Here is a 24,359-nt window from a genome sequence, read left to right on the forward strand (position 1 = left end):
GCATTGTGTGTTGAAAGTGCTTAATGCACTTTATTCAAGTTGTCTTGTTCCTGTTATTTTTATATGGTTATATTGCTTGTTGTTTGAATGCTCAAAATTTCAATTCATTTGATGTCATTTCCCTTGCATTTCACACAAAAGACAAATTCATTTCATTTCACACCAAAGCCAAATTCTTTTCATTTCATTTAACACCAAGTGTACATACATTTCATTTCAACCAAAGCTTGTACATACACATGGGTATCCCCATCACAACCAGAATTTCACCTTATCTACTAACCAAAAAGTTTAAGGATGGCAACCAACGAAAATTTTATTTAGGGATGTATACCGTTTCTCACTATAATTCAGGGTTCCGAACATATTTAACCCTACAAAATAACTTATAAATAACTACCCTATATTACACATTAACTTTCAAGTAACCGCCCTACATAGCAATTCTCTTATTCTTTGTGTAGTGAACCTTCCAAATAGTTTGTTTGTTTGTTTGGACTTGTATCCAGTAACACATCCTCTTTCCACAAAGTCTCGGACTCTCACAATATCATAAGATGAAAAAGTAGAACCAATGTGCAAAGGTAATTAAAGAGACCATCAACAAATCAAACTGAACACACAACATTATATGATGAAGGGACAGGTGAGATAACATGACTATGAAAAACCAACCTCATTCAAAAGTTAACAAGAAACAGCCAGTCAGAAAAAAAAAAAAAACAAGAAACAAATCTAGCAACGCACAAGTTAAAAGCAAAAACGTGAGGGCATGACCGGATTTTCAAAAAACAAATATCAATGCAACAGTGACACCAAAATCCATAAGCGCTCAATACATATCTATAAATGTTCCAAGTAATAAAACTTGGCATGTGTCCACTCTACTACTAGCTTCTAAGATCTTAAACTTTTATTTCTCTTCAAATAATTGTAATTTAATGTTCAATTTCATATTACATGTTCATTATATCACCACTATATTTACCACTTGAAATTTTATTTTCTAATCTAACAAAATGAGTAACCTTTTTTTATCACATTCCCCCAAGATGTGTGTAAAAAAAGAAGGAATGATATCATTACAAAAGGCTAATTTCATTTGCGGCATTAGCATATAGACAAAATATTGCACTGTATCGCAGATCAAGTGCACGAAAAAGAAGCCACTGTTGAACACTTCAATGCGAATTTCCCAATTGGGTGTAAGAAGGATTAAAAGGTGATGGGAGAGGAAAAAAGAAATTGGTATACACACATGAGCTACTACATTATGAACCAATCATTGAAGAGTACCTAAATTTCCAAAACACAAAGGAAAGTGATCTAAGAAACTGTTCACCGCTTCTGTTCATTCCATGTCTTGCTCTCAAAAAATTCACCGAGCATTTGCTCAAGATTCTCGGGAGAGTATCTGATGTACTTCTGAGGATTTTTCCCATTCTCAATCATAGGCCTAGAAGATTAATACACATGTTTATCAACATGAGAAGGACCAAAATTATGTGACAGAACTAGAAAGGAAAAAAGAAAAAAGGAATACCCTGACTGGAACGTACCCAAAACGTTTAAGGAAAGATCTATAAGCAGGCAACAGAACCTCAGCAACAGCCAGCCTAAGTGATTCACGCAACTCACTATCAGGAACTGTCCATTGAGATTGTCTCTGATGAAGCTCCTCAATTTGAACGTTGAAGGTCTTGAACCTATCTTTAATCATTGCTCTTGAAACTCCACTGTTGCTGTCCCCTCCGGATGAAGCTCCTTGGACAGTGAGGCATTGCAAAATCTGCAGGACCATATTACACTATCAATAAAGCCCTCATCAAGACTCAGCTTGAATTCATAAGTGATTTGGATTAGCATCATCAACACCCATCTACAGCATAATCACACTTGAATACTTAATACACCTGGTTGAAAAACTGTGCAGTAGGTTAGGTGTAAGTGTAACTTGGTTAGTTATTTTAGTCGCTGAGTTTTTACTGTGCACATTGCAGAGAACTTTTCATAAGAAATTTTATTCAATAATTGAGATCATATTTTTCACTTACCCAAGTCAGAAGTTTGTTAATACTAAAGTTTGTAGATATTTACATAAAACATTCAGCTTGTCAATTTAAAATCAATGTGCAGCTGATACATCAAGCAGAGCCTCCAAGTTTGTTATTACATTAAACCCGAAAAACGTTGAGAAGCTCATACCAGACAAACAAATGAAAAAATCACCTCATAAGAGGATTGACTTGCAATAGAAAGATGAATAAAAAAAAATTGACAGTTAGATTATTCTTCTGTGGTACCAAAAGGGATAACTTTGTATATATATATATATTCAGCTTTGAATGTACTTGTGAAGTACCTTCACATGTGGGTCAACATAAGTAGAACAAACATCATTTCCCACCAAGGATGAGGAGCAAGGTTGTCAAACTCTCGAGTTGACTCTTAGAATCTTACGATTCTACGTTTCTAGGTCCTCAAAACGAGTTAACTCGCAAGTAAACTCTAAAATTCCAAGAATCGAGCAAACTATTACTGACTCGGTAAACTCGCATAGACTCGCGATTCTACACGAGTCTACGAGTCACAGAGAAAACAATTTTTTCTCCAAATTCCCAAATTAGATGGGGTAATTTTAGGTTTTCGCAAAAACTTTCAATAAAGACTGAGAGAAAGATTGAGTTTCTAGTCGCCGCTTCAAATTTTGAGACTTTATTATGAACTATGCACTCTTGGCACTTTGATTGTTTATGTATTTTATTGAAATTTGCTTTATTATGAAGTTGAATGTTGAATTTATTTGGTTAATGTCTCCTTAGTGATTGTAGTATGTATTCTTTATACACCATGACAGATTTTATTAAGGTTTTTATTTTGGTAGACTCTTACGAGTCTACGAGTTAACTTAGCGAAATGAGTTTATCTCCCCAGAACGAGTTTGCGTAGACTCTCGAGTCTGACAACCTTGATGAGGAGTACTGAATATGTAACAAGCTATCTTTCCAAACTTAAAAGGGAGGAGTTTGAAATCAACCTCTTTAGAGGGAAGGTGTAGAAAGTCTATATTTAGATATGAACTGGGTGTTCAAATATATGTAATTTATATTCATAAAATAGATCAACAAGATTAAAAAAAAAAGAAATAGCATGGAGCTGCTGAAATGCCGTAGCATGAGGAATCAAATTCAAAGAAATTAACCTTCGCCCAAGAGATCCTTTTATACTGATTTGCATGTTGTTGCACAATTCTTCTGTGTATTTGTACCCAATCATCTCCCAGCATGTCCTTTGCCTCTGACCTATAATTACAATATAAAAACAGCATTGAATCTGGATAGAATATCCATAATACAATATTGTATCAAGGGAAAAGGGAAAATGAAATAGCCAACCTTCTCACAGATCTCACTATGTAATGGATATTGTTCATAAGAAACAACTGGGTTAATGCTGGGTCTTTATATTGTTTTGATTTTCCATCAAGGTTATTCTGGAGAGCCTGCATAATCCTTGTTGTAACAGATGCTAACTGAGCTTCTGGATCACTTGGATCAAACTCTTGAAAAAGTAGTTTCAAAGTTGTCTGATAACTGTCCATATTCAGATCAGCACCCTTAATGAGATGGTAAAATTTACAAAGATAGCCAGGCACAATTTAGCCAAATTAGGAGTAAAAGATGGTAAAACTATTTGGATCAACTTTCAAAAATTATAACCACAAATGAAACATCAACTATTGTTCCTGTAAATCTTGTTTTGTTTTACCAAACTAAAATAGTCTGGAAAAGGGTAGTACCAATCACACACAAAAGATATGACAAAAAGCAGCTGCAGGCAAGCCATAAATCAATACAAATCAATACAAACAGTATCACTCACTCATAGAGAAACTTCACATAATTTATCACATAGCTAGTTAGAGGGTGGACAGTTCCATCTAGCACAGCAGTTTTAGTAGCATCTTTTTCAACTGCTTCTTCAAAGTCGCCAAAAGTTTCTTGGGCTGTCTGAGCAAGTCGCTTGGTCAAACTCGTTGCAGTTTCCCGCATTTCAATGCAAGCTTTACCATCAAACAGTATTTCAATCTGCACCATGTAACCACCCCCAACCGAAGAAAGATAAGATAAGATAAAAACAAGAAAGTAGTAACATACAAAGAAAACCTGTACAATCAACATTATAATCAGACTGGAATAATACCTACCAAATCAGAGCATATGTTGAATATAAACTACATTTCTTATTCAAATATGCCAGCACAAACCTACATTAAAACCACAGTTATGTTAACAACTTTTTATTCCCTTTTCATTTGCTGTCCCATGTTTCCTCTCAACACATTTCTCGTGTCTCCAAGGTTACTAAAGGAATATTTACCTTTGGGTTCACAGGATTGACAAGCTACCCTTCAAAGTTCAGGTATAGTATTTCTTTAAATCGAAGTGAGCAGACACAAATTTAAATTGAATAACTAAGTGTCCAAAATAAACAACGACATAGCCTCAACATTGAACAAAGCCCCTTACAATGAAAGCCCTTTTAATCAAGAACTAAATAGTGTACATAATTCTGGTGAAACATAATTGAGAAATACAAACTAAACAATACCTCTGGTTGAAGTTCTCTCATTATCTCATACATGTCCAGAAGAACAAATAATTTTTCAGGTGATCGCTTGCTTTTGGCAATAGCTTCTCCAAAACTAAGAAGCATAGCCACACTGCTAGCAGTGACTTCAGCAAAACATTGAGTTCTCAAAGGATCAACACCATCAAGTATTTGATCACAGATTTTCTTTTCCCCCGAAAACAACAATTTGACCTGTTCAAGTAAAATTGGAAACAATTATGGGACCAAAAATAGAACAGATAAAAAAGGAAATTCATACTCATCCTTACAGCTATCCTCATGTAATGAATCCAGTTCCCAATCTTAGCCTCCAAAACCTCCCATTGCATTTTTTGAACATCCTCCTTACTCAGCCGCTCTACTCCTAATTTCCTAAGACTCTGTTCCAGGCTTGCAGCACGCGTGTCTCTACAAATTTGGAACATATAGTTAATAAATAAATTCAAAATTGAAAAAATGCACGTCTGACTTGTTCCTGATTTATCACACCAGCTTTGGACATACAATACATGCAACCACTTGGTCATCAGATTATACAGGAAAAAAAAAGGAAATATTTCAACCTATAGATTCGAAAGAGCTGTTGTTGATGGCCAGCTTGAACCATTTGTTGTGCTAAATCATGTAGCAATGGAATAACTCGAGGTGGAATGAGGGTTGGAAGTGTGAAAGTGACAGCTTGGAGGTCCTTTTTGTCAGAATGGGTTTTACCACCTCCATCACTCTGCTGCCCGGTAGCTGACGGCCTTAGAGAGTTCGGTAAGCAGTCAAAAAGGCGGTCAGGTTCCACAGGCTTGCTGAAATCAGAAGTCAATACATTAAATACTTTATCATGATATTTTTAGGTTTTAGAGCCCAATAAAAGATACCAGAAACCTTTCAAGCATCTAAAATGTGATATGCATAAAGAACAAGACTCATAAAGTAGTTGCAAACGATAATGAGTGAGAAACTAATATTCAAGAGGTTTTACCAGTTCTAGATTAAATAACTATATATTAAACTGCAAACTGTGAAGAGGTAAGTCTGTATTGAGTTGCATGTGAACAAAGATCTTGTCCTGTGCCTTCAGTAGAGAAAATAAATAAGCATTTACCTTCAGTAGTGAGTAGTGACAATCTAACTTAAACATGATCTATAGATTGTAGATGTCGTGTGAAGAACTGAAAATCCCAAGAGAAATTAAGAACGAAAGATAATGCATACATAAACAAATGTCTACTGAGAAGGAAAGCCGAAACTCAAGTTTGAGAAGTCCAACCTGTAATTTGTCAAAAGATGTCTGAACTCATCTTCCAGCTTTGAGATAGCCTTAGCAAGCAAGTTGTTTGCATGGTTGATAATACCATCACTACTTTTGAAACTCTTTTTGCTGCTAAAGAAACGGACATTAGCTCTAAGCTGATCAATGGCTTCTAAATAGCTCTCTAGATCCTCATGTGGCCCTCGTAGTATTTTAGCCTCCGCCTAAAATTAAATTTGAATTAAAATCATAAAATGTCATTAGCATATACTATTATATTAATTGAATTAAAAATCATCATAAAATTTATCAAACCTATATCAATTATAGATGCAATTTAAAGAATAACACCATGGCAGAAATAGTCCAAAGTTCAACACTGGATTTTGTACCAAAAATCAAAATGTAAGGTAATAAGAGTTTATGAAATGTGGGCGGGGAATAAAAATGGACAACAGTGGGTATCAAACTTTTCACTGGACACACTCTAGTGACATTAAACGATAAAACTTTTCTTTCTTCAGTTAACATTTAAATTGAGAAGACTGTTTCAGAAGCTATCAACTGCGTCAAGGAGTCAAATTGTCTTCTATTGCACCTTCCACCTTCCTTCTATAAACTCAGAAAAAAAAAGAGCAGTGCTAGTTAGTACAAAAGGAATTAGGCACGAAATGTAAGAATCTTAAGGTTATCCAATAAAAATCGATCCTGGACGGATGGTTGCCTCAATATAATGAAATTTTCAAACAATGATAGTAATTCGTTTGCATTCGTATAGAAACTGTTCGAACCACCAAGCATTTTCCGGGAAAAAAAAAGCTAGTTGATGAATCAATCCTAGCATTAAAGAATGAATTAAATGCTTCATGTCAGGCAGGAAATTCCACATGCCTTAGCTAAGCAGAATAAACATAATATGAAACATGACTAGATTCATAAACAGGCCCACAAGCTCATATTTTTATTTTCATGAGTTACACCATAAAAACAGAGCAAATTTGATATTTCCACAACAATGCACAGCAGCAATCTGAATAGTAGCCACATACTAACAGTCGTTAAAAGATAAACCACTAGCTACAATTTCTTAATCACATCCACATATCAAATTCAGAAGCAGAAACTTACCCCAAAATCAATTGAAAACGAAGAAAAAAATATACCCACCTTGCGAGTCTGGTCGAATTGCCCCAAAATCACATCTGCTGCTTTGAGAGTCTTGTCAATGTTATCATGCGCACTTCTAATCGAATGCGTTTTTATCTACAAACACAACGAATCGAAGAACGAAACAAATATTAAAACCCTAATTAACACTTCATCCAGTCAAATCACTAGCCGAAAATTCACATTAAATTTCGAAGAACAGTGATAAGCGATAACAATGTAGCACACAGCTTGATGAATGCACCTCACAATTTCAATTCTAAGCTACAAATTGAACAGCATATGTGCATTTTCTTGTATTGGCTTTGCTTCTCACGAAGTTCATACCTGAGTGGGACGCATGGCGGTTTCGAGGGCGGAGAGGCGGTGATCGAAGGAGCCGAGAATGGTGACCATGTTATCGGTGATGGTTTGGCTCTTGTGGAGCGAGTCTTTGACGAACGCCGCTCTTTGCCGGAGAGCATCCATGGCTTCCGGAATCCCCATTGGGAATGTTGTTATGTTTCTTTTTCTTTTTATTTTCTCTCACTTTCTCGGCGCTGTTTGGTTACTCGGAAAATGAAAACGCGCTCGTTGCTTTGATTTAATCCAAAAATCGGTGGATTGTTTTTCCTTTTTTTTGTTTGTTGCTTGGAAATGCAAATGCGTCAGTCGCTGTTCTCACTTTATTTCCGCGCCCCTCGCAAAGCGGTTATGGAATGGAATCGGTTGAAGCTAACAGGTAGGTGTGGGCCCCAGCTTCATGCTTTGTGGGACCGAATCTGGTTCCAACGCTGCTTTCGCCAATTGTTTATGATTTGCTGAAGGCTTATTCCTCTTTTCATCCTGATGTTTCATGATAGTACAATTTCGGTCTCCTTATTTTAAAACGAGCAATTTTAATCTTCAACGTTTGTGCCGTGAGCAATTTTGGTCCAACCGTTAATTTGCTAACGGTAGAGGCTGACTTGGCTTTCATTAATTGAGCTGGCATTGTTAATGTATTTCTCAGTCATTATTTTTTTTAAGAAAAACTAATAATAATACCTAGATAAAAAAAAATCTAAAAATTCCCAACCCTTGAATCAGTTTGCTTTTGATCAGATCAGATTGCAAAGGAATATAAAATCAAAATCCCTAAATTCCGAACCCTAATTTCGCCGTCTTCAGTTGGATCGTGCGATTGCAAGAAGTGCCAAGGTCAAGAACTGTACAGACCCAAGGGCCAAGGACACAAACAAGACAGAAACATACACGAGGTGAGGAGGAAAGAAATAACAGGGGAAACAAACCATAAAATTCAGCTAAGGCACCAGTTACAAAATACTACCCAACAAGAAAAGCATACCCATGAAGGAGTTAAAGCCTAGACGAAATTATGTGCCCACCGTTGTAAATACGCAGAGCCAAATATCAAGGGGCTTTCCATATCAGAAATAATGCACTAGTAAAATATACCAAATAGCCAAATATATCATCTTGTTACGCACAAAACTGCCAAGGAATTATCTTGCAGCTTTGATGCACTCTTAGTCATGTGTCAAAGACAAGATTCATTCAGTCATGCCAAAATTCAATAGCCAAATTAATCATTCAAAAGAGACTTCGTCTTCCTTTCTTTCTCTCCCACTCCAATTGCTCAATTTTAGGGTTCAATTCAATCCATTTGAATTATCCCCAATTCACTTTCACTTCGCTTCCTCACGTGACTTCCACATGCTTCTTTAAGTGCTAATTAATTTTTTCTGAAAAAAAATAATAATGAATTGGAAATACATTAACAACTAGAAATTAAACCCGTGCGTTGCACGGATTTGTTTTTAAGTTATGTATCTAATATTTGTAAAAATAATTTATGTAATATGAAAAATTATTGAATAGTAGATAATTAAGAATATGATAAACATATGTAATGTAATTACATTAATGAAGCTCAATAAAAAAATTATTGTACACTAAACTTTTAGTTTTTTTTTATAAACATTTGGTACCGGTCACCCTTTGGATATACCGACAGATTCAAGATTTAGTCACAATTAAGACTCCTCATCCCTCCCACAGAGTGTATTGTGTGAGGATCGAATCCGAGAGCTTTTCACACTCACTCAATCTGCGTTGCCAACTGAGTTACCCCTCTTGGGTTAATTTTTTAGTATATTAAAAGCACATATTTTATATTTTATGTTTTATATTTTATGTTTCTTTAAGAAAAATTATTTTCATTTTATTTGGTGATTATATGTTTAAATAGTAATGAACTCTCAATATTAAGTAAATTGATGAAAATATATAATTAGAGTTGAATACAGTGTTTGTGTAAAATCATATATCTATAAAAGTAAAAGACTTTTATAAAGTGGTATTTATCTCTTACTTTCATGTTTTGGCCATGAAATTAGTGTTTTTCAGTTGAGACTTTATGGAAAGTGTGTTAATGAAAGTTTAATGTCGAAACATATTCTTAGTTACACATATAAAATTTATACTATTTATTGCATAATGAGTATTTAATTAGTTAATATGCAGTTTGTAAGAGCATATATTTTTTAACATAATTATGAATTAAGATAATAAGTTATCTTATTCGATAATTTTTTATAGTTTTATAGAAGGTAATAAATTATAGAACCTCATAAGACAATTTGAAAACACAAATCGTTCAACCTAATGAATGTCTATTACATTGGTTAAAATTAACTCTTTGGATCCTTGAGATTCTGTCCTTAAGGAATGCACTTTATGATAGACCTTTAACTTTCACTACACTTGAGTAGAACATGATTCTCTCAGTAGAGGATACATGTGGTTAACACAAATAAATTATAAGGATTTAGTTAAAAAAGATTCTTAAACTCGTGTAGCATAATAATCTGCAAAAGTGAAAGTTGGTTAAGAATGATTGTTCTTTTTTATCAATGAAGAAATATTGTAAATATATCAAATATGATTTTATTTAGGAACTTTACTAAATACTGCATTTTGTCTTTTGTATATAAGTGCAACAATGATAAACCTCATAGAAAGTTATAAACTCATATTAAATATTATTAGAAAACATATTTTAAATCAAAATTATAACTACTATCGACCAAAAAATTTAAAATTGAACAATTTTGACAAATAAATTTAATTTAATTATTCTATTATTTTTTATAACTAAGATGACATGCATAGCATATTTAATATATATCTCCTAATTTAATTAACTTAGTTTTTAATATATTTAATTTATTTATCATCATATATGTAGTTAAATAGAAAAATTACTCTATGATAATTTTAACTATCAATAATTATTTAATATCAAATATTTCTTAATTTTAAGTCTATTTTATCTAAATTAATTAATTATAAATATTATTTATAATTAATTAATTTTAATTCTTAATATTTGTCAACTCAAGTTATTTTTTAAAATTATAACTATTATTATTTAATATATATATATATATTTTTGTGAATATTTAATGTAGGTAGTTGAATAGCTTTTGACAATACAATTATTTTTTCATTTTTTAATCCTATTATTTAATATATTTATTATGAAGATAATTTGTTATTTCTTATTGCATTATAATACATGCAATCTTTACTAATGTATTTAATGTAATGGTTCAAGTGTGCTTTACTTATATATATAGATATAGATAGATTTTTTTTTTTATTTCTTGATGTATTTGTAACAAACTTTCAAGTGAGTTTTACATTTAGTAGGTAGTTGAATAGCTAATGACTTAAATTTTTTTTCATTTTTAATATTTTAATTTAATGTATTTCATACAAAGGTTCAAAGTGACTTTTACAATTTAGTATGTAGTTGAATAGATTATGACTTAAGAATTTTATTTAATTTTTAATTTTATTATTAAATGTATTAATATAAAAGAAATGTTTTACTATTTAATGCATTTAATGGAGAGAGCAACAACTAATAGGTTGACATCATGGACGTGGACATGGAGAGAGTGGCGCCGCCGGCAGGGGATGAAGACCTAGGCCGGAAAAAGCCTCCCGAAGAGGGGACAAAACCACCACAACGCATGTCGTTCAAAGACAAACTGATGGGGGGCAAGGAGAAGCCTCCACGCACGGAAAGAGTCGACTTGTTCGATGAAGGAAAGATGACTGTGGAATATGTAGATGACAACCCGATGTTGCCTCGGATCAGAGTGGACAAATCGGTGATTGAATCAATGTGTGCACCATGGACGGAAGCCTTGGTGGTTTGCTTACTAGGAAAACGACTTGGTTACCGGACAATGAAGGCTAAACTGGAAAGCACTTGGAGACCAGGAGGAGGATTCGATCTGATGGATGTAGACAACGGGTTCTACCTGGTGACGTTTGATAGAGAGGAGGACAAAAACAAGGTGATTGGGGGAGGTCCATGGATGATCTTCGACCATTATCTGGCGGTGTCGACGTGGAGCCCGGAGTTTATTTCGCCGGTGGCGAGAGTTCAGAGGACACTTGCCTGGATTCGCATTCCGGGTCTGAACGTAGCTTTCTACGATGAAAGCTTCCTGTTGTCGGTAGCTCGAGTGATTGGCAGACCAATCAAGGTGGATACCACCACTCTCTCTGGGGACAGAGGAAGATTTGCACGCATTTGTGTCGAACTTGATCTCACAAAGGCGGTGATTGGTCGATTATGTATTGAGGACTTCTGGTATAAGGTGGAGTACGAAGGCCTCCATGTAATATGCACCAAGTGCGGCTGCTACGGCCACCGGAGCAGAGAGTGCAAGGGTGCTCCGCCGGAGAGGATGAAGAAACCGGCGACGACTGAGTCTTCAGTAACAGAGAAAGCAGGTGAGGGGCCGACGGGCACAGACAGTCAGTCTAGAATGGAGGAGGTATCTGCCGGCGGTAAGGATACCCCGGCAGCAACAAGACGGGAAATGGCCTCGGGTGGGCCCCCCTCCAATGCGGTTAATGATGGGGCGAGCATTGTGGCTGACAAAACGGAAACAGAGAGCAATCCTAGTGCTTCAATTCCAAATATTGCTGCGAACGAGGTGGAGATCTTGGGGGACTGGATGATAGTTTCTAAGAAAAAGAAGAAAAATACCAAATTATGGGGCAATGATGGGGGAACAGTTAATGGGAAATCAAAAGCCAATGATGAGCTACGAAAATCAAGGGGATTGGCGGTGGCCCAGGGTCAAAACGACAAAGAGGAACGTGGAAAAGAACAACGACCAGCTAGGGATTCTCGCTCCTATAACAGCAAGATGGAGAAAACGACAACCAATCAGCGGTATGTGAGGGAAAAATCAAAATCCGTGGGGCCCTTTCCCGTTTTTGCCCCAGAAACCCTAGCTAACAATTCCAACATGGATTGGTTGTATGCAAATAATAAAAAAAGGCGAACAAGAACAGAAGATGGTCCGGGCCCACTAAAAATCCTAACTGATGCAATGGTGTTTGGGGAATCGAGTAAGCACAAAGAGGAGGTTGATAAACTCAACAACAGGCTCCAAAATGAGGGGGGCAAGGCCACCCTTGAGGGGGAATGATTAGGAGCAGCCTCGCTCCACCTCCAGGCCAGGAGGGTTCCGTTCTTATAGAAGTTTTATGATTGGATTTGAAGAATTCAAACTTCTATCCTGGAACGTGAGAGGAGCCATGCATAAAAATGGCCGATTGTTCTTAAAGGAAATGGTACGTAGCAGGAGGCCTGATATTATCATCCTCCTAGAAACCCGTTGTCAGTTTAAACGGGTCAAAAACTTTTGGAACTCGTTGGGATTTGCTCCTGGTTATATATCGGAGGCACGAGGATTCAGTGGAGGCATCTGGGTCCTTTTCAATTCCAGCTCTGGTGTGTCATGCAGACTAGTGAATCTCCATCACCAAGCAGTGACCTTTGATCTTTGGAGAGAGAACTTCTCCTGGACTTGCACAGCAGTGTATGCATCGCCTAGCCCGGCACATCGAGATACACTTTGGACACTTTTGTCAGATCTGCGCAATGACATCGCCAACCCGTGGCTCATGGTGGGGGATTTCAATGAAATCTCTCACCCCTCAGAGGTTCGTGGAGGTGATTTCTTGCCCAATAGAGCCCTCCATTTTAATTCCGTCCTGGATGCATGCAGAATGATTGACCTAGGGGCGGAGGGAGGTCGTTTCACGTGGTTCAGGAAGGCAAATAATAGAGTGGTGACTTCTAAACGGTTAGACAGAGCCGTGGGGGATATCAACTGGAGAATGGAATTTCCTGATGCTCATGTTGAACTCCTTCAGCGCATCCACTCAGATCACAGTCCTTTGTTGATACACTGTGGTGCAGAGAAACATCGTCACAAGGAGCGGGCCTTTAAGTTCCTGGCGGCCTGGGTAGATCATCCTCAATTTAACGCCCTGGTAACAAATGCTTGGAGGCAAACCGAAGAGGACATTCACAGCAAGCTGGACCGAGTCAGGGTAGATGCAACCTCGTTCAATCAAAATGTATTTGGGGACATCTATAGACGTAAGCGGAGAGTGGAGGCCCGACTGAAAGGGGTGCAGCGGGAACTGAATAAGAAGTTGACGTCTGATCTAGTAATATTTGAAAGGGAGCTGCAAAGGGAATATAAAAGTATCCTGCACCAGGAAGAACTTACATGGTATCAAAGAGCGAGAGACAACAGGATCAAGATGGGTGATAGAAATACTGAATACTTTCATACTCAAGCAGTGATCAGACACAAACGAAACAGGGTCCACAGGCTCAAAGTGGAGGATGGCTCCTGGTGTTCTGATAACGTCAAATTGGGGGAAATAGCCCAGAATTTCTTCACCTCCTTATTCGGACAGGACCCATCCATGCCACGCGCATCCATGCCTCCAGTGACAGTCCCAAAGCTTTCTGACGCTGCTAGGTTTTTACTATCTCAACAAGTGGAGAAAGAAGAGGTGCGAGCTGCTTTAATGGCAATGAAATCATTTACCGCTCCGGGACCTGACGGTTTTCAACCGTTCTTCTACAAGAGCTTCTGGAACCAGGTGGGAGATGATTTATGGAACTTAGTAAAGAAGGCCCTTGAGGAGGGGAAAGTAGATGATAAACTGCTGGAAATTCTTGTCGTACTAATCCCTAAAGTGGACCATCCTTCCAACATCAAAGACTTTCGCCCCATAAGTCTATACAACGTCACTTTTAAACTGATAACAAAGGTTTTGGTGAACCGAGTGCGTCCCTTTCTGGATGACATTTTTGGTCCCATGCAGAGTAGTTTTTTTGCCAGGGAGAGGAACTATGGATAACGCCTTCTTAGCGCAAGAAATAGTGCACTTTATGGATCAATCAAAGTCGGCTAAGGGGTGTCTTGCCTTCAAAATTGATTTGGAGAAGGCATACGACAATATTTCTTGGGACTTTATCCGTGAAACTCTTATGCTCTACGGCTTTCCCACAGGTATGACTAATTTGATCATGTACTGTGTCTCTTCTTCGCAGTTAACATTGTTATGGAACGGGGATCGCTTGCAACCATTTAAACCGGGTCGTGGCCTGAGACAAGGAGACCCTATGTCCCCCTATCTATTTGTTCTATGTATGGAACGCCTTTCATTATACATTCAACAGTTAGTGGACACAGGAAGATGGAAGCCAGTCAGGATATCTAGTGAGGGACCACCGATCTCCCACATGTTTTTTGCTGATGATGTCCTTTTGTTTTGTAAGGCATCCCCCTCACAGGTGAATGTGGTAGCAGATGCTCTGCAACTTTTCTGTGATAGTTCTGGTCTCAAGGTGAACATCCAAAAATCAAAAGCCATAGCCTCGAAAGGAGTCCGTGTGGAGGTGAGGGAAGAGATTGCGAGCATAGCCCCAATCCCGTTTGTAACAAACCTGGGAAAATACTTAGGGTTCCCATTAAATGGAGGACGAACGAGAGCTAGTACTTTTTCCTTCTTACTGGAAAACATTCAGCGGAAGCTAGCTTCCTGGAGGTCCAACCTCCTCAATGTGGCGGGGAGAACGTGTTTAGTCAAATCAGTAATGGCAGCGATTCCAACCTACTCGATGCAAGTCTTCTGGTTGCCTCGAACCATCATTAATAGCATGGAGCGGCGAATGAGAGCTTTTATGTGGTCCAAAGGAAAAACGAGGCGAGGTTGGCACTTGGTAAATTGGGACACTGTGTTGAAGGGTAAGAGGGAAGGAGGCCTGGGAGTTAGCGAACTGGCATCAGTGAACACAGCTCTACTGGGTAAAGGAATTTGGAACTTAATTCATAAACCCCAAAAACTTTGGGTACAGGTCATGCAACACAGATACCTCCAAAACACGTCTATTCTGCAGGTGGAGTCCAAACGCACGGATTCGCCGGTATGGCGCGGATTGTTACGAGCAAGGGACTCGCTTCGAGAAGGATTCGAGTTCCGTCTAGGAACAGGGAACACCTCTATTTGGTATTCAGACTGGTCTGGAGGAGGAGTTGTGGCTCAGCGTTTACCATTCGTTCATATTTCTGATACAACGCGAAGACTGTGTGATATAGTGAAGGATGGTCGCTGACACCTGGATGGCTTATACACAGTGCTGCCAGTTGAGGTGCAGGGAAAGTTGAAGAAGATCAGACCTGTTTTGGATCCTACCCGCGATGATAAGTGGATTTGGAAGCACAGTGCCACTGGTCTTTATTCAGTTCGGGATGCATACGCTTGGCTCCGGGACACTTGGAGGGAAGAGGAAAACCAAGAATCTTGGGCCTGGGTTTGGAAGCTGAAAGTTCCAGAGAGAGTAAAGTTTTTTGTTTGGATCACTATGCAGAATGCGCTGCAGACAAACGGAAAACGCTTTCTTTGCAAGATGGCTCCCTCGACGGCGTGCCCACGGTGTTCAGCCCCAGTGGAGGATGAGCTCCACTGCCTGCGTGATTGTGCGCACGCTCGAGAAATTTGGCTCCGGTTGGGAGCCCTCAGCTGGCATGGTTTCCTTGCTGGTACAATTCAACAATCGCTCAGGAAACATGCGTGCGGCAGCCGTGGTATCTTGTTTGTTGCCGGTATCTGGGGAATTTGGAAGTGGCGAAATAATGCAGTGTTTGAAGACGAACCATGGAGTGTACAGGAGGCGTGGCGGAAATTGACTCATGAACATGATGATTTTCTCGTAGTTTTGCAACCAGAACAGCTAACTCGACGTGACAACCTCCTTAGTGATGTGTGGCGACCGCCACCTCCGGCAAAGCTCAAGCTAAACACGGATGGAAGCTGGCATCGAGACAGTAACAGCATAGGGGGAGGCGGGCTTCTCCGTGACTCCAAAGGCACATGGGTGCATGGGTTTTGGTCCTTTGATGTCGGAGATAGTGCGTTTTCAGCTGAAATCAAGGCGCTGCGGGATGGCTTAAATATGGCGTGGAACCAAGGATACAAGGAGATTATTGCAGAAGTGGACAGCAAGGACGTTTTGCACGCGATAAACAATGCAGCATCTTATGAATTCTGTCCGCTGGCAGGGGAGGTAGCTTTGCTTCTTCACCGCTCATGGCAAGTGTCTCTGAACTTGGTCCCAAGGGAGTGCAATATGGCAGCGGATGGGCTGGCTCAATTAGGTAGAGAATCGAATAAGATTGGTGTTTATTTTATAGAGAGACCCCCGGTGGAAATTGAACCTTTCATCTTGAGGGACTCGTTTATTTGTTCGTAGTGTTACTTTGTCTAATTTTCCGATGTAACAAAAAAAAAATGGAAAGGAGTGCAAAAAGCTCAAGTCTCCTTTACATATATGTATAGATTAGTAGCAGGGCTTTAATTTAATTCTTCTTGTGTTTCCAGTATGATCCATGCTTTGAGCATTCAAGAGAGATGGTCATTGAACCTGCTACTGCTTCTTCTTTCTCCTGAAATTAAAATGACCGGTAAATTGATAAGAGAACATAGGGGGCAACTGGTACCATTTGTTACACTGTGTAAGTGATTCATCTGTATCCTAAAATTAAAATGGTGAATTGAGTAGAGGGTAGACAAACCGTGTATAAAAAAAGCTTGAATATTATACAAATAATTAACAACGCAAGTTGAGAAGGGGATGAATAGAAACATGAAGAATTGGCAATTGATATAATTAGCTTAAATAGCATGAGAGTGAGAATAATAAGAATTTTTTAAGACAAAAGGATTGGTTGGAGTTTCAATTATTATTATTACTCCGTATTAATTTTTTTTTGATAAGCGAAGTTTCAATTATATGGAATTCCAACTGCATTCTCAATGACCATAGAGTAGTGGAAGAAGAAAAGACTCACCTCTAAGAATGAATCATTCATTAACGGATAATAGAGAATGGAAGTTTTTCATTTTTAATTTATTCTTAAAGAAATTAAATTTATAAAATTACAAAATTCCATTTAGAAATTTATTATTTTAAAATGGTGGTTACAGGAAACCAAGAGTTTTAGTTTATTTTATTTAAATGAGCATGACAATGATCTTATATCACATAACTTATTGTTATTTATATCACATAACTTATTTAATGCTAAACATTTCTTTTGCAATAAGCAATTTTTTTAGTAGTCATACAATCACTTTAAGCAAAGTCACAAATACATAAAGGTATAGATAGATAGATATTGAAGGATAGAATTTTTTTATTTTAAAATACTTTATCTATTAATAAATATTTAATTTTTAATATTTGTCAAATGCAAAGTCCAAGTCAATTTTAAGTTTATGAATGTTGTTATTTAATTTTAGTAGTTGAATAGTTTTTTATTATATAATTTTTTTTTCAGTTTTTAATATATTTTTTATTTTTTAATATATTTAATATAAATGTATTAGAGTTTAATGGTTTAATGCATTTAATACATGCAAAATCTCAAGTCTCCTTTACATATATATATATATATATAGATAGATGCCAGCTCAATTAATGAAAGCCAGGTCAGCCTCTGCCGTTAGCAAATTAACGGTTGGATCAGAATTGCTCACGACACAAACGTTGGAGATTAAAATTGCTCATTTTAAAATAAGGGGACTAAAATTGCACAATCGTGAAACATTAGGGACGAAAAGAGAAATTAAGCCATATTATGAAGAGGTGCCTTAGTTTTCTTTTTGATTTGTATTTTCTAAAGAATAACAAAATTGAGTCTCATTTTTATATAATCAATTGATTAAAAGGTATTGTTCTATCTAATAACATAGAGATGAGGTATGGTAACTAGAGTGAAAGGATCGTGATGCGAGAATCTAGAGAGAGTTTAGAGCATAACCGCTTAGAGAGAGAGAGTAACTGAATTTCAAGCTTTTATTTATCAAATGAGCTAATAACCTTTTAGAATTGGTAGCCGCCCCCTATTTATAGGCGTGGGGTTGGGCCTAGCGCTCCTAACCGTCCTTAGTGGGCCAGTTGGGCCTCTCGGGAAGGCCCAAACTCTCTAGCTCACTCACCACACCGCCCTGAGGCAAGCGTCTCTGGGCGAGGTCCCCCAGGTCTCGCCCAGTCCATAAGACACCGAGCTCGAAGTATGAGAGCTAAGAGTGTCTTAATAATCAAAACTAACCAACGCCAAAGCCTAGTGATAAAAAATGATTGCCAACATGGCATAGTAAGTAAGCTAAAGCTCATTTCTGATTCCCTTCACGAGCTCCTCCGAGTCCACAAGTCCACAGGTAGGCCGGTGGTGAAGGTGCTTGGTCCTCTCGCCCAGTTGCAGCTGTGTTCGTCATGAATCGCGGTTGCCTGACGCGTGTAGGCCACTTGTAATGTACTGAAGAAGTGTAAAGGCCAGCGAATCTGCAGAATCCCAACCGATGTCCTCGAAACGTCCCCTCGAACCGCAATAAAGCCTGTCAATTTGAATTTAATCCCATCAACCGTCATGATTTTTATTTAATGCACCACTCCCACTTCCTGAAATACGCGTCTTTCCCTAACAATCATTTCATCCTGCGATCTTAGGTCACAACTCCTTACTTAACTGCGAACCATCTCCTTCCTTCTCTATTTCCCCATCCCTCACTGCCTACTGCCCTCATACTCCTCCCGTCTCTTACATGGGCTTCTCCTGACAACCCCGCGAACTCCGACCTCTCCTGCTTCCTTCTTCACAGCTTCTCTTTGGTTAGTACTCTCATCCCTGTCTTTACTCTTTCCTTTTGTTTTCGCGACGCCTCCGACAGGAAACCCTTCTTCCGTGGAGGAAATCAAAGCCCACCGCTTGAGAACCTTCGCCACTCTCCCTTCCCCAATCCAGAATGCTCCTGACCAAGGAATCCTTGACCAACCTTCGGAATTTGTTACCGGTGACTCTGTCTCTAAACTCACTCGCCGGGTTGGGGGTTTTTGTAGCACCCCGTCGTTAGAAAACCTCCTTCGCACCACCGGTTGTCAGGGCCAAGATCGCCCGTGGCAGCACCGCGCACTTAAGAACCCCAAGTACTCCCATTTCTTTTTTATGTACGAATATCTGTTTCTTGACCTTGGCATCAAACTCCCTTTCTCCCCATTCCTTAGCCAAGCGCTAAATGCCGTCAACGTTTCCCCTTGTCAACTTCACCCCCGCACCTGGGCTTACTTGAGGTGTTTTGAAATTCTCTGTAGTAATGCCGACGTGGTTCCCTCAACTGCCCTCTTCTTCTTTTTCTTCGAAGTGGATTCCCGATCCCTGGGGTCCCCCGGCTGGGTCAAACTGGCGCCCCGCCCGGGCCGGGAACGACTCAGCCCTTACCAGGGTGACCCTGAACCCCTTCTAGCTCGCCGGTATTTTCGGGTCGTCGTCCATCCCGCCTATCCTTCGTCCTTTACGCAAAGAGCGGGAAAGCCCTTCAGCTGTAATAGTGTTTCAGGCTCGCCGTGTTCCAAGAACAGGGCACTCGCCTTCCATCTAAGCTCTCTTGGTGATAAGCCCCCTTTCCCAAAGCCTTCAGAATTCTGTAGGGGCCTTCCCAGATTGGACTCAGCTTGTTCCCGGTGATCCCGGTTCGCTTCTTAAGCACCAGGTCTCCCTTCTGCATCGCCCTCGGACGCACTTTCGTATCGTACTTCGCCGCAGCCCGCTGCTTCATCGCAGCCTCTCTGATGCGAGCCTTGTCGTGTGTTTCTGATAACAAATCTATCTCCACCGCCATGTTCGAGGAGTTCTCGCCTTCGAACCGTGGCGCTGTTCGCCAAGAACTGTTGTCTATTTCTACGGGAAGCATGGCGTCTGCCCCGTAAGCCATCCTGAACGGAGTCTCCCCAGTGGTTGAGTGTTGCGTCGTATTGTAGGACCATATCACAACTGGGAGTTCATCTAACCAGGCTCCCTTTGCCTCCGTGAGCCGGCACTTCAAACCTCGCAGGATTACCTTATTTGCTGATTCTGCCTGCCCGTTAGTCTGTGGATTCTCCACTGAAGAGAATCTTCTCTTAATACCCATTTCTTCGCAGAATTCTCTGGTTTGATTACTTGCAAACTGCGCTCCAATATCCGAAACGATCGCCCGTGGTACCCCGAACCGACATACGATTCTTTTCCAGTAAAAACTTACGATCTTGGCCGCATTAATGCTTGTGAGGGGTTCGGCCTCCACCCACTTGGTGAAGTAGTCCACCGCCACAAGGATGAACTTCATTTGTGACCTGGCGATGGGGAAAGGCCCGACGAGGTCAACTCCCCACATGGCGAAGGGTCACGGAGAGTTAATCGGGGCCAATTGTTCCGCTGGGGCCCTTGGCAAGTCTGCAAACACTTGACACTTTTCGCATTTTTTCACGAATTCTGCACAGTCTTTTCTTATTGTAGGCCAGTAAAACCTGCTCTGAGGACTTTGCTAGCCAGAGACATTCCTCTAATGTGGCTAGCGCAAACCCCTCCGTGAACCTCTGTCATGACAGCCTCGTATTTCCCGGGCGGAAGACATCTCAAGAGTGGCGAACTAAATCCTCGCCGAAAGAGTATCCCATCGAGTAAAGTGTAGTGTCTTGCCTCTCTCCTTTGTTCCTTCGAGTATTTTACCACCTCGCTTGGCTCACCCGCCAAGATGTCTACAATGGGGTCCATCGAAATTTCTTGGCGGTCAACCGAGGCTACCAACTTTCCTTCGATGCTAGGATTGGCGAGCGTCTCTTGGATCACGCTTTGATTGTTCCCAGGCTTTCGAGTGATGGCTAATCTCTCCAGGGTGTCCGCCCTCTGGTTCTGCGCCCTTGGCACGAATTCAACTACCACCTCTTGCAGTCGACCCATCAACAGTCGTACGCACTCTAGATATTTTTTCAAGGCCGGCTCCTTCACCTGGAATTCCCCATTTACTTGGTTTGCCACAAGCAACGAGTCCCTTCTAACCAGCAAACTCTCAATCTGTACCTCAATTGCTAACTTCAGCCCGGCGATCAGGGCCTCATATTCTGCCTGGTTATTGCTGGCTTTGAACTGGAATCTGAGGGACTTCTCTAATACCAACTCCTCAGGCCCTTGTAGCGTGACCCCTGTGAAGGTGTGAAAAACGACTAGAAGGGGGGGGGGGGGGGTTGAATAGAGTTTTGAATATAAAAACTTTCCCCTTAAGATTTAAAGTAAATCTTTTCGGTTTATCTGAGATAGATGGTACTGCGAATAAAGATAAAGAGAAGAGAGAAGCACACAAGTATTTTATCCTGGTTCACTTGATAAATCCCTCAAGCTAATCCAGTCAACCCGTTAAGGTGATTTCTTCCTTCTTAGAATGAAGGCAATCCACTATTCAGAGTTCGTTACAACTGCACTAGCAACCTGCTCAGTGACTAACAATACAATGAACTAGTAAACACTAAGATTCACTCTCTTAGTCTTCTCAAGGATACTGACCTAACTGGTCCCTTAAGGAATCACAACTAATATACACAGATCCTAGTCTTCTTAAGGATACTGACCTACCCGGTCCCTTAAGGAAAAACAAACAACTGTTTGAGGTTGGTGTTTACAAAGGTTTGCTTCTGAATAAGCTAAGTGTAAACTAAATAAGAACAGATGAAGAAAGTGGAGGCTTGAATCTTTTCTTGTATTGCAGCTCTTGGTTTCTCTCTCTTATCTTTCTTCTTTTCTTCAGCCTTAAATAGTCCAAGGTGCAGAGGATATTTCTGTTGAGAGAATGTGACCGTTGGAGGGCATTTCTGGAACTTCCAGAACCTGCTGTGGCTGAACCTTGGTAGGTAGGCTTGTAAGAATAGTACACTGCTCTTGTACTACTTGATAGAGACATTTGCCTTTAACCATTGACTTCTGATCTGACGACGCTTCATGTTGGAACTTGTGAAGCTTGGTGATCAGAGTCAGAGGGAAGCTTGGATCCTCTGACCTTCGTAACTTCTGCTTCTGGACCTTCAGAGCTTCTGGACCTTCAGAGCCTCTGGTCCTTCAGAGCTTCTGGACCTTCAGAGCCTGTGGACCTTCAGATTCTCTGGTCCTTCAGAGCTTCTGGACCTTCAGAACTTCTGATCCTCAGATCTTCTGATCTTCAGAACTTCTGATCCTCAGATCTTCTGATGAATATATCTTCTGGTATCAGAATCAGAACCTGTTTGTCAAAACACTCAAGACAAACGTTAGAGTACCATAATTGTTCATCCACAAATAAATACTTGTTATCATCAAAACATAGAGTTGTACCACATGACCAAATCTTGATCTTACAATCTCCCCCTTTTTGATGATGACAAAACCATGTATTTTGATGAACAACTCTAAACAAATAAACTGAATACACTCAGAGTATAAGGTATTAGAGTTAAAACTTATCCTGATGTGTATAGTTTATCTTGCTCCTTCTGAATCCAAGACTCGAGCTTGATTCTGAGCTAAGCTCCCCCTGAATCTAATACTTAATATCAACCACGTTAGAAGTATCTAGATTCTGAGCTATATTGAAGTATGTGATCAGAGTTAATTGAGTCATAAGATGTATCATAGCATTGAAGGAGATGACATCAATCAGAATGTATCGTTAGAGCATAGAAATTGATCACATAAGGGAGTTTTCAAGATACTATTAGTTCTCCCCCTTTTTGTCATAAGCAAAAAGAATAAAGGTGGAAAAAAATAGTAAGAGCATAAGACGAAATACTCCCCCTCAGAAGGAATACCAAGTGATACTTAGCTTCTGATTAGTATATCTTCTGATGAGAACAGAAGTGTGGTTCTGGTGACATCTCCATTCTGGACAAAATTTCATCTTCAGATACTTCAGAATGAGAAGCTATGAACCTACTCTTCTTCTGATGACGCAAGTCAGAAGTTGTAGTAGCATCTTCTGATGTTGTTGCTTCTGGTTTGTCAAGTTCTGAGTCCTTGTTTCTTTCTGAAACGGTCATGCTCATCTCTGCAAGCTTTTTCAGCTAGCTTTGACTTGTCAGAGTCAAGCTTACCATTAATTCTAACATGAATAGCGTTCATAATATCAACAGAGGGGTTCTTATCAAAAACCAACGATTCCTTGACCAAATCTTACTCTACTGATGCCTCCAAGATCAACTTCACCTTCAGGTTCAAGTTTTGGATCTTGGGACATATGCTTTTCTCCCGTCATGTGTTGCCTGCATCCATTGTCCAGGTTCCATGGTTGGAGTTTCGATGGACCTATTGAAGATATCTGCAACATATATAATCTTATCCCTAGGTACCCACTTTCTGGGTCCTTTCTTGTTAGTTAGCCCAGAAGTTCTGACAACTTTGGGTCTTTCAGCAGGATAATATAAAGGAATTTGAGCATGATATTTTGACATAGAGAAAGTTCCTTTCTTAAGAGATGATGGAGCAACTTCAGAAGGTTTAGAATAGCCAATGCCATATATTCCATTTCTGCTTACGCCATAGATCATTGAAGCCATTAAGCTTCTGTCTACGCTTTTAGCCAGGAATCTTTGAAAGGATTTTTCATATTTAGATTCATTCTTACTATCAGAGGCATCACAAGCAATAACTTCCTCTAACTTTATAATTTGATTTTTGAGCACAGAGTTAGAGTTAACTAAAGCATGATTACTTACATTTAATTCAGAAATCTTTTTCTCATGTTCAACAGAAGTTTCAGAGGCAGCAGAGAAATTCTTTTTCAACTTTTTATGCTTAGTCAAGAGAGAGTTATATTTATCCATAATTTCTGACAAAGCATCTTTAAGTTCAGAAGTTGAGAAAGAAGCAAATACCTCATTTTCATCGTCAGAGTCTGGCTCTTCCTCTGATGCAGATTCAACATTAGGTGCATCCTTAGACTCTGCATCTTTGTTCTTGACAATTGCCATGAGTCCTTCAACGATCTCACCATCAAAGTCTACTTCTTCTGACTCTAAGTCATCAAAAGTCACCATGAGGCCTTTCTTTGGTTTGAAATGCTTCTTTGACTTTTTGTCCTTTGATGAGCCTTTGTATTT

General features: G+C 39.4%; 2 protein-coding genes across 2 annotated transcripts; one reads left to right on the forward strand and one right to left on the reverse strand.

Annotated features, from left to right (window-relative positions):
- Positions 1 to 1,012: 1,012 nt before the first annotated feature.
- On the reverse strand, positions 1,013 to 7,779 carry LOC130720709 (exocyst complex component EXO70A1). The gene is made up of 11 exons (XM_057571394.1): positions 7,370 to 7,779; positions 7,043 to 7,138; positions 5,894 to 6,099; positions 5,196 to 5,429; positions 4,902 to 5,040; positions 4,612 to 4,824; positions 3,883 to 4,088; positions 3,396 to 3,593; positions 3,203 to 3,302; positions 1,560 to 1,789; positions 1,013 to 1,456 (listed from the first exon to the last, which is right to left on the reverse strand). Exons 1-11 carry the CDS (start codon positions 7,526 to 7,528, stop codon positions 1,339 to 1,341), a joined length of 1,899 nt encoding a protein of 632 aa, XP_057427377.1. The 5' UTR covers positions 7,529 to 7,779; the 3' UTR covers positions 1,013 to 1,338.
- Positions 7,780 to 10,965: 3,186 nt separating this feature from the next.
- Positions 10,966 to 12,540, forward strand: LOC130719255 (uncharacterized). Its single transcript, XM_057569888.1, has one exon. The coding sequence runs from the start codon at positions 10,966 to 10,968 to the stop codon at positions 12,538 to 12,540; it is 1,575 nt and encodes a 524-aa protein (XP_057425871.1).
- Positions 12,541 to 24,359: the final 11,819 nt, after the last annotated feature.

Source organism: Lotus japonicus, chromosome 5 (genome assembly GCF_012489685.1).
Source record: "Lotus japonicus ecotype B-129 chromosome 5, LjGifu_v1.2".
In the NCBI taxonomy this organism is placed as follows: Eukaryota; Viridiplantae; Streptophyta; class Magnoliopsida; order Fabales; family Fabaceae; genus Lotus; species Lotus japonicus.